Source organism: Sitophilus oryzae, unplaced genomic scaffold (genome assembly GCF_002938485.1).
Source record: "Sitophilus oryzae breed Bouriz unplaced genomic scaffold, Soryzae_2.0 scaffold_377_pilon_pilon, whole genome shotgun sequence".
NCBI classification, from domain to species: domain Eukaryota; kingdom Metazoa; phylum Arthropoda; class Insecta; order Coleoptera; family Curculionidae; genus Sitophilus; species Sitophilus oryzae.
The window spans coordinates 872,741-886,784 of NW_022146948.1; the positions used below are offsets into that span (position 1 = coordinate 872,741).

The following is a 14,044-nucleotide window of genomic DNA, read 5'->3' on the forward strand; positions in this document are numbered from 1 at the left end:
ATCTTTAGGGAGGGTGTTCAAAAAGCGCGCGAGTTCGCGCGATGCTTCGCTATGCTATGCAATGTGATATCGCGTGTCAGTTTGATTTTCAAACATGTTTGTTTTTAATCGCCCGCGTCTTTAGTTCGCTCAAGATTCACGAAGCCACGATGGCCGATTTACATTATCAAAATAATATTACGGTGCAACCTCAACAGATTCAAACGAACGAAGCTGTTGGAACACCATTGGTTTCGCCTTTTTATTCTTCCAGACACAAACCACTCTTATACAAATATGTAAATGAAGTAATAATCTAAGTAAACAGCATAATAATTAGCATTTATTTTATTTCTTACCTTAAAGCACAGATTAGGTATCCTATAAGTATACAGATAAAAATCTTGTCCCTAATTCGTGGTACGAAAATTGTTTTTTATGACGATGAGCAAACGAGTAAATTTTCTTGTGCGCCAAAATAACCTCCCGTTTAAACAGCGTAATAACTGGGCAACCAGTATTTTGCGATATGCGATTTTGCTGCGATTATGATTTTATAAACTGGGACCGTGATTTCTATCTGCGAGTTTGAATTTTTAGGAGTTGCGATTTTCGATATTGGTGCGAATGTAATTTTGTGGTCTATTGAAGCATTTTATAGTAAACTGTGATTGAATTTTCTCTCTGATATTATTAATTTATAGAAAAGGTATTATTTTCTAGGGCCACGATAAATAATATCCCGGGTGTTTCTCAAGAGCGGTTCACCTCTATAACTTTTTTATTTTTTCTCTTTGAGATTTTGAGATTTGGTATGTGAGTATATTAGTATATAACATAAATTAGGATTGATTGATGTATTGAATTGTTTTCAGTCACTTCCTGTTTCACCGGAAATGACTACAACTTTGGATTTTTAAAAGACACCCTCGGTATTTTTTCACTTTATTTGATAGAAAATGACACTCTGAATACAATGGCAGATCATATGGCAACTTTTGACATTTTCGCTTAAAATAATCGTATTTTAAATTTCAATCTAGAATGTCATGGCTATGTTAAAAACAATAATTTTAATCAATATGCTTTGGAAAAATAGATTTGATCGTCTATTGTTTTTTGCGTCGTGTCCTGGCCAGTTAAAAGATGCCCAAATAGTATTTTTAATCATATCTCAATTTTTTCAAATGGAACGAGGATCGATCATTGGCATATTTAGAAAAAGCATTTTTATGAATAATTTGGTTTGGTAAATATTAAAATCGAAATCGCAGGTTCCAGTCGCTGCGATTTAAAAATCGCAATCGCAGTTTCAATTGCGATTGAAAAATCGCAGTTTTGCCCATCTCTAAATATAAACTATTCTACATTATTTACAAGAATTTAAGAGCGCAAAGGTGCCTTTTCACAAAAACCCTTGATATTATTAATAACAACAGACGTAGATAGTGAGTGTTGACTTCTCTGAGATATTGACCGGCGCGGCGGTCTTCCATACTATCACCGGTAAGCGGCAAAACATCAACGTCCTTGGAACATCAAACCGAACAAGAAGAAAAATATCAGACTGTTTGTTGCTGATCGCAGCGGTTCGCCCCCGCAAATTACGCACCATTTCACAAGAGCGAGAGATTGGTTCATTTTTCGGCGATAAAGCGAGGAATTTTCGAAGTTTAGAGACAAAAATACTGAAAACGACGAATTACACTATCTATTAGAAAGCATGCAACCGGGATGTGATCAGTTTTAATTGTTTGTTGTTTCACATGACAACTACTTGGCAAATGCTCTTTATCGTATAATTGTACAAATTAAAAAATCAAAATTGAGAGTCGATATATATAAGAAGCGCGTACGTTCAAGAAGAAGATTCACTGGACACGGACCAGCCGCGAAAGAAAGTGCGTTGTTGAATTTGTTCAATTTGTGTGGGTGGTTATCGCAATTTGTTGAAGCGTTTAATAGAAGCGTCGTACCGTACGACAACTTTGTAGTTTATCTTTTGTTGTTTATTTTTGAATAACTAAACAAATCGACATGGCCGCATTGCTGGTAAGTGTTTTTTAATATCCGTTTAAACATTTCTAACATGCTTTCAATACTAAACTTCAAATTCCAACAAGTTTAGAAACTCTAACATCGCAGTCGTCTTATGTGAAAGTTTCATTCAGAACCTGGAAATTAGTGAATAAATTAGTGATTTCAATTATACTTTATACTATACTATACTTAAAAATTTATGATTATTCAACATCTAAAAATACAATTAAAATTAATAGAATATCCTAGCAACAGCTCAGTTAGCAACAGCAGGTAGTCAGTTATATCCAAGGAGGAACTTATATCTATCTTTTTTTACATAAAACTTCTAAGTTTATGTAAAAAAAGATAAAGCTGTTTATACCGTAAAAAAACGTATATTTCGACACTATCAAGAGAATCAAAATTAAAAGGGTATTTTCCGTTGACCTAGAACTATGAAATTTGGCAAGTAATACCGTCTTATACTACAAATACATATAAGGAAAAATCTGAAAACTATACATTTACAATTAAATCATAACAAATATAGTCTTGATACGGAACCCTCGGTGTATTGAAGTATCACATTCTTAATGCACGTAACTGAAACATAAGTTTTTAGTTTCATAATTACTTTTCATTCAAGTGTTTTCCAATTTTGAAAGCTTATACCATACGATTGAGAAAAACGGCGTCAGCGATGGCTATGAAATGAAGATCGCTGTCATTTTATATATAAAACTAGCGTGTACCAGCGACTTCGTTCGCGTCGAATTAATCATTTGTAATGGTGATGATAAAGCAAAGCAAGAATTTCAATTAACATACAAACTGGATAAAATTTTCTCACATTTATGTCAGCATGAGAAAAAATCAATATGGCGATATTATTATATAACTTGGTAATATTTGAGGGGTAGTTTCATCTCGTTGGAATTTAACTTTCGAAAAATCCGTTTGCCAAAAATAAGCTTTTTACGTCAAGCAGTTTAAGCAGAATCGTGGTTAAGAAATTACCCAACTTTTTGGAACACCCTGTATGATTTTTTAAAAAATTTCAAAATATGTAAAAAAAACAAATAAATTATGCTTGTCCAAGCGTTTTCCCGAAAGACTAACCGTTTTTTAAATAACAAATATTGTAATAATTGAGGGGCGTTTTCACCCTCTTGGAATTTGAGATTCGAGAAACCCCTCCTTTTCGAACCTCTACACCTCACAGTCAATCCGTTTGCCAAAAATCAGCTTTAAACGTCAAGCAGTTTAAACAGAATTTATAAAAAATCTTAAAATATGTAAAACAACAAAATAAAATATATATGTTTAAGAGTTTTTCCGAAAAACTCACCGGTTTTTAAATAAAAAATATTTTAATATTTGAGGGATAGTTTCACACCCTTAGAATTCGAGTTTCGAAAAATCCCTTCTTATCAAACCCCTACACCCTAAATTCAATCTGTTTTCCAAAAATCAGCTTTTTACGTCAAGCGCTTTAAGCAGGATCCTGATTAATCAATGACCAGATTTTTCGAAACACCCTGTATACATTTTTAAAAAACCTTAAAATATGTAAAAAAAACAAAATAAAATATACGTGTTTAAGCGTTTTTATTTTTTCAGATAAAAAAATGAGATTTGGTGTGTTAGTATATGACATAAATTAGGATTGATTGATGTATTCAATTATTTTTGGTCACTTCCTGTTTCATCGAAAATTACTGCAATTTTTGATTTTTAAATGGCATACTCGGTATATTTTTACTTCATTCGATAGAAAATGACATTCTGAATAGAATGACATATGATATGTCAACATTTTCTGACATGGCTGTGTTAAAAACACTAATTTTTTCAAATGGAACAAGGGTGGCTCATTAGCATATTTAGAAAAAGCATTTTTTTAAGTATATTTTGGTACCATACACTTGATATTTCGAGTCAAATTGTCGTTATGAACCGCATGTTACAATTTCAAATAAACCATATGCGATAATGTCAAAAGCTGACATATGATATGTCATTCTACTCGGAGTGTCTTTTTCTATTAAATAAAGTAAAAATATACCGAGGCGAGGGTGCCATTTAAAAATCAAAAGTTGTAGTAATTTTCGGTGAAACAGGAAGTGATCAAAAATAATTGAATACATCAATCAATCCTAATTTGTCATATACTAACATACCAAATCTCGTTTTTTATCTTAAAAAATAAAAAAAGTTATACGTGTGTTTACATTATCTTAATTACGCTACCTCAAAACAATACATCGTTTACTATGTGTTAAGATGCCATTTTGATTTCGAAACAGAAACTTGAATCAATGTGTCTTAATATTGTTTATATATTGAGAATTGGCATCACTCTTAAGGTTTCATACCTGGAAATAATTCACATATTAATATCAAATTAGATAGATATTGACAATTATTAATAATGATTTGATTCAAAAAGTTTTTTAACAAGTGTCCATTTAAATACATTTCCATAGATACCTTAATTAAAATAACGCTATATTTATTAATAACTATATTTTTTGTGTAATAAAAATGTTAAATTTCATTTGTCATTCTAAAATTACTGCCGACTGCGAGATTACTGCCTAAAAATACTTCACATTCCATTTTATAATTATACGGTAATTTTCTGTAATTTATCAAAAAAGCATACATTTTGTTTCATGTACCACGCGGAATGCACATTGCTTCAAAATACGAAGACTAATTAAGAAAAAAATCAATCCAGAAATATAATAAAATTTCTAGTTCAATGTCAAAGAGCAATGCTGATAACATTTAATGAAAATATGTCTATCCTTGGAGCATTATTATAAAAATATCCGCACGGGTCTAAAATATATACAGGGTTGTTCACCACATACGACACGGAGTATTGTAGCTAAACGGTTAGATTTTTACAAATTGTAAGTTTTGGGTTCGTTAAAGGACTATTACAGCTACAATTTAAAAATATTTTTGCAAGATACAGAATGTCCCAAATAAGTAAAAAATATTATAGTTGTCTTTTTTTTTAAATGGAACTCCCTGTATATTATTCTATTTTTAGATTCTACGATTGAAATACAGGTAAATTTGATTAAGGTTTATCATACTTAAACCTTACTGTTTTTGAAATATTTCCAATTTTATGAACCAAATTTTAAGGCTTCATTTCTCCAAGGGTATCAAAGTTTTTAATACTAAATATTTACTGAAGATTATTTATTGATCAGCTATTGTGCTGCAATGATAAAAATTTTACTACCTTATACAGAGTGTACAAAAATTTATATTAAATAATTACTAGCTTTAAACGGCAATAACTTGTTTAATTTAAATGGAACACCCTATATATTTTACGTGAATCAGATGCACAATGTAATTGTCTATCAAATTGTATTATGCCATTTTTTATCCATCTCTTCAAGTTTTCGTATAAAATGCATTTTCTTATAATTTAGACCTCATTTATCACTATACCCATGGAATATTAACATTTTAGATTATTTTTAAAAATGTAACAAATTTTCAAACAGTACAGATACTAATATTGTCGATGTAGTTCGCTTACTACATTAAAAAATAAAAAAAACTGTTTAAATATTTTTTGTTAGAGGACCAATTAATATGATCCCAGTATTGAAACTACATTAATTGACTGTTTACATTGATTAATAATAATTGCTCCAAATACTAAAAAACTGAATTTTGTGTTTGTACACTGACAGTATGGTAAAAAGTAACACCTTATAAATTTTATTTCATTTTTTGACGAATGCTTCTTATATAAAACCAGAGATTTTCATTTTCATAACTTATCATTATTTTGATTTCTGAGTCAAATCCACATTTATTTAGAATACTTTATTAATTAAAACAATTTAAAAGTATGTAATTAACTACTTTTTGGTCGGAAATAACGGTAGTATATTTAATTGGTATACTCTTTTACAAAGATTTAAATAGTTGTTTTTGTATACCAATGGGCTTGCAATATTTACCACCTGTACATTTTGTACATATATGTTGCTTTAAAAAAATCTGAAATGTCAATATTCCATGGGTATAGTGATAAATGAGATCTAAATTATAAGAAAATGAATTTTCTACGAAAACTTGAAGAGATAGGTAAAAAATGGTATAATAAAATTTGATAGACAATTAAATTGTGCATATGTATATTGTGCACATTAAATTAAACAAGTCATTGCCCTTTAAAGCTAGTAATTATTTAATATAAATTTTTGGACACTCTGCATATGGTAGTCAAATTTTTATTATTGCAACACAATATCTGATCAATAAATAATCTTCAGTAAATATGTCGCATTAAAAACTTTGATACCCTTGGAGAAATGAAGCCTTAAAATGTTTACTGCAATTTCATAAAATTGAAAATATTTCAAAAATGGTAAGGTTTAAGTGTGATAAACCTTAATCAATTTTACCTTTATTTCAATCGTAGACTCCAAAAATAGAATAATATACAGGATGTTCCATTTAAAAAAATACAACTATAATATTTTTTACTTATTTAGGACACTCTGTATCTTGTAAAAATATTTTTAAATTGTAGCTCTAATAGTCCTTCAACGAACTCAAAACTTACAATTTGTAAAAATCTAATCGTTGTATAAGAAATTCAATTTATTCAACTTAAAATCTACCTATCGACAATAATTATTAAAGTGTTTATATTAAACGTTTCAAAATCAAAATAATTGAAGTAATTAAGAACTGGATATATCTATTCTTACAGAAAAAAATAGTAGGAGTAAACAGCGATGATCGATTAAAGTTTTTAAAAAACTATAAATAACAGTTACAAAATTATAGATGTTTACAGCTTCGAGACTTTTGAGACTAATTATTTTAATTAATGCAATGATATAATAGACGTTATGTCAATATTGGAATTAAAGTTCATGTTTGCTTTAAGGAAACACGATTAGAAAGCACAGTTTTAATTATCTAGATAAGACAGTTGTTATAAGATTTACTTTGAATGTGGTAGACAATGATTCAGTATTAATACTAAAAGAGTTTCGGGCTTCCATTGTCTTTATATATTTTTGCTTACACAACTTTTCGGTCAGAAGTATCATTAAAACCGATTTGCTTCAGAATGGTGACTCTGCAAAATCCCTAGACAAGATTATATCCAATTGTAGGTCCGACTCATTGGTACGCCAGCCTGAGGAGGATGCTCTCTTTCTCTTGACAATTCTATATTTGAAAGGAACATCGGAGAAGATCAGGCGAATAGCTAAGCAATATAAAATTAAAACTGTTTTTAAGTCTGGGACTACTCTAAGTAGTGTCCTAGCAAAAACAAAACCCGAATCATCAAACCAGGAGAAAGAGTGCATCTATCAGGTACCTTGCGAGTGCGGTGAGTCTTATATTGGAGAGACAAAACGTCCTCTAGATGTACGACTTGACGAACATAAAAAACATACGCAAAGAGTTGAAACAATGAAGTCGGGTATTGCAGATCATGTGTGGTCCACGCACCACAATATAAAATGGTCGGAAGCCCGGGTTGTCCATAAAAAAACCCATTGGAAACAGCGCAAATTTTAAAGAGGCCGTATTCATTTCTCACAATAATAAGATCTTTAGCAATCATTTCAACGATATGGCAACCACTTATAAAACGTTCCAATGCAGGTGTTCTTATTGAAAAACCTCATGCTTGACTGCACCCAACAAATTCAGGTTTTAGGATTTAGTTTAGTTCACATTTGATAACGGTCAGTGATAGTTCTGACCGAAACGTTGTGTAAGCAAAAATAAATAGACAATGGAAGTCCGAAACTCTTTTAGTTTTATTATAAAATATTGCATATCCAATCCATGAAATTTAAAGAGAAACTATATATAAAACATAAAAAATTTAATTTATTATTGTTGCGGAAACGAATAAAGCTCATCATTTAAATAAATACCATATCAGTGTTAAACCAATAATGGTATGACACTAATATGACATTGATGTTTTACAATTTATGTAAAATTTGTCCGACAAGTCAGGGAAGAGTTCGACAGGCCAGAATATTGGAACTCGCATAAAAATATCAATTTTCTAATAAGAATCAAAATTATGTTAGGTCTTTTTTCTTTGAAAATACACTATTATACTATACAGGGTCCAGCAATAGTGCGTCGGGCATCTGTAGCTCCTAGAATAAAAACTTGAGAATCTTGTTTAAGTGCAAACCTAAAGTATATACTAGGAAAATATTTTAACGTCTACAGGGTAGCTCAAATAAGTGTGAGTGGATAGGAATAATTTTTTTAAATGGAACACCCTGTATATTATTGCATTTTTGGCTTCCTCTCAGATCACTTTAAACATATAATCCTACAATATGAGTAAATCTATTTCGATAGCCTCAGAGATATTCATAAATAAATACAAAATATATATTTTTCAGCTTTTTTAAAAAAAATTATTACAAATACAAGAAGTACCCTGAAATCAAATCTATATTAGGTATTTAGTTTTGATGGTCTATAGTTATAACTTTGCTATAAATATCGTAATCTTAAATGAAACAGAGTGTTCAAAATTCTACGCCAAACTTTCTAAAATATAAAATAATTTTTCTTCGTTTTTTTTTTAAATGAAACACCCTCTATATTAATTTTTTATTAGACGGAGAATTAAAAAAAATATATTTTTTGTATTTAGAGTACTTCAAAATTTTTAACGGTTTCTCAGATACTCGTGGTATAATATCATATGGCTCTTTCAACGGTAAAATACCAGAGAAAAATCATTGGTATCATCTAATAAAAAAATTATATAGAGGTGTTTCATTTAAAAAAAAACGACGAAAAATTATTTTATATTTTAGAAAGTTTGGCGCAGAATTTTGAACATCCTGTAAAATTTAAAATTACGATATTACAAGACAAGCCATCTAAAGTAAATATCTAATATAGTTTTGGACAGTTCTTGGATTTTTAATAATTTTTTAAAAAAGGCTTAAAAATATATATTTTTTATTTGTTTAATAATATCTCTTAAACTATCGAAACATATTTACTCACATTCTAGGATTATGTAAAGTGATCTGAAAGGAAGCCAAAAATAAAATAATATACAGGGTGTTCAATTTAAATAACTCATCCCCATCCACTCACACTTTTTTGAGCCAGCCTGTAGACGTTAAAATATGTTCCTGAAATACATTCTAGTATATACTTTAGGTCTGCACTTAAACAAAATTCCCAAGTTTTTTATTCTAGGAGCTACAGATGCCCGACGCACTATTGCCGGACCTTGTATACTTTTTTGTTTATCTTCAACAAGAGGCACAAACTTTCTAATTGTTAAAAAAGACTACAAAACTGTACAAAAATGTGTTTTTTTTAAATTTTGTAATTATTTTAAAAGTCTGATGTCTGAATATCTACAGTTTTGTATGAACGACCAGTCTCTGTTAAAATTGCTATAAACTAAATTAAAAAAGTAGACAGGGTGTCCCAGGTTGAGCGTGCATTAGAAGTTTCTAGAGAACCACAATATCTAGATCGGAGATTTTTTGCACATCATTGTTTTACAACGAGATCTGTCGATTAAAATATTTTCAATATAGCGGCACTTCCGGAAATACCGGAAGTTGACAGCAACTTTCTTATTTTAAATGTGTACCCCCATTTTTTATTACATATTTAAATTATCTGTAAAATTTTATGAATTTTGATACTAAACACTCTATACCTAACATTAACCGTTTTTGAGAAAAAAAAAATATTTAACATTTTTTGACGAAATTTATATAGCATAAAAGTCAAATTTACTGATTACCACAGCCACTGTGACATAATGAGAAGACCCAGGCTATACATATATTTTTGACAAGCAGTTTTTTTCGTTCAAAAATGTTAAATATTTTTTTTTCTCAAAAACGGTTAGTGTTAGGTATAGAGTGTTTAATATCAAAATGCATAAAATTTTACAGATAATTTAAATATGTAATAAAAAATGGGGGTACCCATTTAAAATAAGAAAGTTGCTGTCAACTTCCGGTATTTCCGGAAGTGCCGCCATATTGAAAATATTTTTAATCGATAGATCTCGTGGTGAAACAATGATATGCAAAAAATCTCCGATCTAGATATTGTAGTTCTCTAGAAACTTCTAATGCACGCTCAGCCTGGGACACCCTGTATATGATCAATAAATAGTTATAATACTATATTTTTCTGTTGCAGAAATGTATGGCAGTTATCGTCCTATTAATATTTTTGGTTAACATTGAAAAGATAGCAGCCAGACCTGGAAATGAATGGCCAAATTATCCAAACCCCTGTAATAAAGATGTAAGTACTCAAATATTAATTAAATTCACAAAGTTTAAATTATACAATTTAGGTAACCAAGTCTAAGCCCACGGCCACACAGAAAGCGTTTTTTGCGTTTTTAGCGTGAAGCGTCTTTAGCGACTAAAACAAAATAACAGGATTACATAGGAGTGGCCACACCAAAAGCGTGTAACGTTCGGCGTGTCTCACAAAAAAACGCAAATGAAAACAAATCAGTTTGTTTTCTGTAGCGTCTTTGGCGTTTTCTAAGATGAGACCCCGTCATAGGCGGATGTTATATTTAATAATACAATAAAAATAAATTAAAGAGTGTGCATTTTTTTTTTATTTTAGGGTATTATTTAAAAATATTTTTATAAAGATCTACTGTTTAAGAAGATTCTATTAAATTCAAAAATTTGAATTTTTGAATTTAATAGAATTTAAGAAATTTGAATTTGATGGAAATGTTTGAAAAAGTGTAGTTTGAAATGTTGAAAAAGTAATAAATTAACGGAATATTTTCTTACGCGTAAAAAATAGTTTTTATATGCGTAAAAAGTGTTTTTTTCTGCGTAAAAAAGGTTTTTTTAACAGAAACAAATAGTTTTTGACGCGTAAAAATAGTTTTTACATGTAAAAAATACGTAAAAATTTTTTTGGGTAAAAGAGTTTTTACTAGAAACAATAAGTTCTTCACGCATAAAAATTACTTTTATACGTGTAACAAATAGTTTTTACTCATAAAAAATATTTTTTGGGTAAATAAATTTTTTACCAGAAACAATAAGTTTTTGACGCGTAAAAATTTAATTTTTTACGTGTAACAAATATATTTTTACACGTAACAAATAGTTTACGCGTAAAAAGTAGTTTTTTCCAGTAAGAAATAGTTTTATACGCGTAAAAATAGTTTTCTACCAGTAACAAATAGTTTTATACGCGTAAAAATAGTTTTTAATTTTTGTAACAGTTTTATTCGCGTAAAATAATAAAAATAGTTTTTTACGTGTAACAAATGTTTTTTTACACGTAATAATTCGATTCACTTTTACAAAATTTGTATTAAAATATCACTATTTTTGATAAACACGTGGACTGCTCACAAATATACGTCGTGTCACTACGTATTTCTAAGCCGTTAACACGTTTCGTTACGAGCTCGTGTGTCAGGGCCGTCTCACTAGCTCGTATGTCACAGCCTTGAATTTTTACTCCCAGCGCGCGTAAAGAAGTTTCACTCCAAAATGTTTCATAAATCATGTCCTAAAATTGCATTAGCAACTAGAAATATTTACTATTCTATTATATAATTATTATAATGATTTATTATATTATATTATAATTATAACAAGTAACCACAACATTACAACATAAAAAACTATACACATATAAATTAAAATTCGTAAAATAAATGGCTAATAATAATTATTATTTTTACACACACCACTGGCACTAGCAGAAGATTGTGTTAGTCGCCGAATATATGCCCCGGCCCGTCCACAATTCAATCCCAGCATCTTTTATCTTCGTCTCTTCAACGCTAACCGCGCCGATCTCGCCTATCTCTTTCTCACAGGATTGATTGTTGAACGGGACGGGAATCCACGAGCTTGCGACGTTACTAATTGACATCTTGATAGAAACTGCAGACCTGCCGCGTTTTTTGCGTGTTTTTAATGGACACAAATAGAAACAAACGCTTTAAACGGTATAATCGCAAAAAGCGCTTGAGACACAAAAAATGCAAAACGCTACAAACGCTTTCTGTGTAGCCGTGGGCAAAGGGTAAAAACATGGAGTAGTGTGGCGATACTTATATGCTTCTAGGTGCGCGACCAGTTAATTGGCTCCAATTTGTTTTGATGCATAAACTTATCTCAGAATGTATCGATACAGGGCGAGATGAATTACTCCACTATGTTTTTACTCTAAGATATTTCAATTTATACCGGGTGCGTCTCAAAAATGGCTCACCCCTATAACTTTTTTATTTTTTCAATTAAAAAAAAACGAAATTTGATATGTTAACTAGGATTGATTGACGTATTTAATTGTTTTCGGTCACTTCCTGTTTTACCGGAAATGACTACAACTTTTGATTTTTAAATGGCACCCTCGGTATTTTTCTACTTTATTCGATAGAAAATAACGCTCTGAGTAGAATGACATATCATATGTCAACTTTTGACATTTTCGCATATGGTTTATTTGAAAGTTTAACTTGCGGTTCGTAACGAAAATTTTGATTCGAAATACCAAGTGTGTGGTATCAAATTATTCGTAAAAAATGCTTTTTCCAAATATGCTAATGAGCCACCCTCGTTCTATTTGAAAATATTGAAATATGATTAAAAATACGATTTGGGCATTTTTTAACCGGCCAGGACACTAAAAACATTAGACGATCAAATCTATTTTTCCAAGGTTTCTTTATTAAGAATTAATAGTTTTAACGTAGCCATGGCACTCAAGATTGAAATTTAAAATACGATTTTTTATTAAGCGAGAATGCCAAAAGTTGACATGTGATATGTCATTCTATTGAGAATGTCATTTTCTATCGAATAAAGTAAAAAAAAATACCGAGGGTGCAATTTAAAAATGAAAAGTTGTAGTCATTTCCGGTGAAACAGGAAGTGACACAAAACAATTGAATACGTCAATCAATCCTAATTTATGTCATATACTAATATACCAAATCTCGTTTTTTATCTGAAAAAGTTATAGGAATGAGTTACTTTTGAGACGCACCCGGTATATGCCTATTTAGTTTTTTGATTATGTAATAGGCACTTTGTTTACTTATTTGTTTCGTCGAACTGCCAGAATCAAATTTTTGCTTTATGATAAAAGGGGTGTTTTTGATAAAAGCTGGGATGCTATAAAATGTTGTTCTGGAAGAGTTGTATTGATTGTTGTTGCACCCAATAACCACACAATTACCCCTCATATTCGATACTATATATAATATAACTAATAAGATATAACTCGATACCCAGTTCTTTTTTTTTCACACAAATTTTGATTTAATTTTGTACATGAGAAGTTAAAAGTTTCAATAACTGAAATAGTAAAAACTAAAATACTTAAATATTATGACAGGACCACGATTTCAATATTTTTTCAATGCGATCAAAATGAACGGTAACCGTAACAGCATGAAAAAAAGTAGACGGACAATTCTGATTTCTGCCGTACTAAGTGCTGCTGTCGGAATTTTAAAACATCGGTTGAAATTTACCAAGCCTATATCCATCATTGTCTTACCCTTTGAAATATAGACCACCGAATTATGACCAGGAACTGTATAGAAAATATACATATATTCAGTTTCTAGCAATTTTAAGACCAGTTCCTATTCCAAATTTAGATTTAAAATACGATTAATTTTGATATTTTAAACAAAAATAAAAGGTACTTTTATTTATCAATCAATTATTATTAGGAAAAAAATGAATGATCTACCCCATATGTTCAGTATTCATAAATGGCCTTTTTGTTCTAGGATATTCAAATCGAAATATGCCAACGTTGTGCCAAAGCTACAAAGTCTCCATTGGTATATCCTATGTGCTGTAACGATGAAGACAACGTTTATTCATGGTGTAACAAGTACATATTCTTTGGGTCAAATCCCTAATAAAACACATACTTAATCTGGAGTGTTAAAATTATATACCTTTTATATCATCTTTATCTCAAATATTAAAATAAACCCAGTAAGCGAGACTAA

General features: G+C 30.0%; 1 protein-coding gene across 1 annotated transcript; it reads left to right on the forward strand.

The window, feature by feature from the left end:
• The first annotated feature begins 1,743 nt into the window (after positions 1-1,743).
• On the forward strand, positions 1,744-13,969 carry LOC115885207. The gene is made up of 3 exons (XM_030904036.1): positions 1,744-2,031; positions 10,219-10,326; positions 13,817-13,969. The coding sequence occupies exons 1-3, from the start codon at positions 2,017-2,019 to the stop codon at positions 13,949-13,951; spliced, it is 258 nt and encodes an 85-aa protein (XP_030759896.1). The 5' UTR covers positions 1,744-2,016; the 3' UTR covers positions 13,952-13,969.
• The last annotated feature ends 75 nt before the right edge of the window (positions 13,970-14,044 follow it).

Coding starts and splice junctions, on each gene's coding strand:
- LOC115885207 (XM_030904036.1), top strand. Junction 10,327..13,816: donor CAAACCCCTGTAATAAAGAT/GTAAGTACTCAA, acceptor TTTTTGTTCTAG/GATATTCAAATCGAAATATG.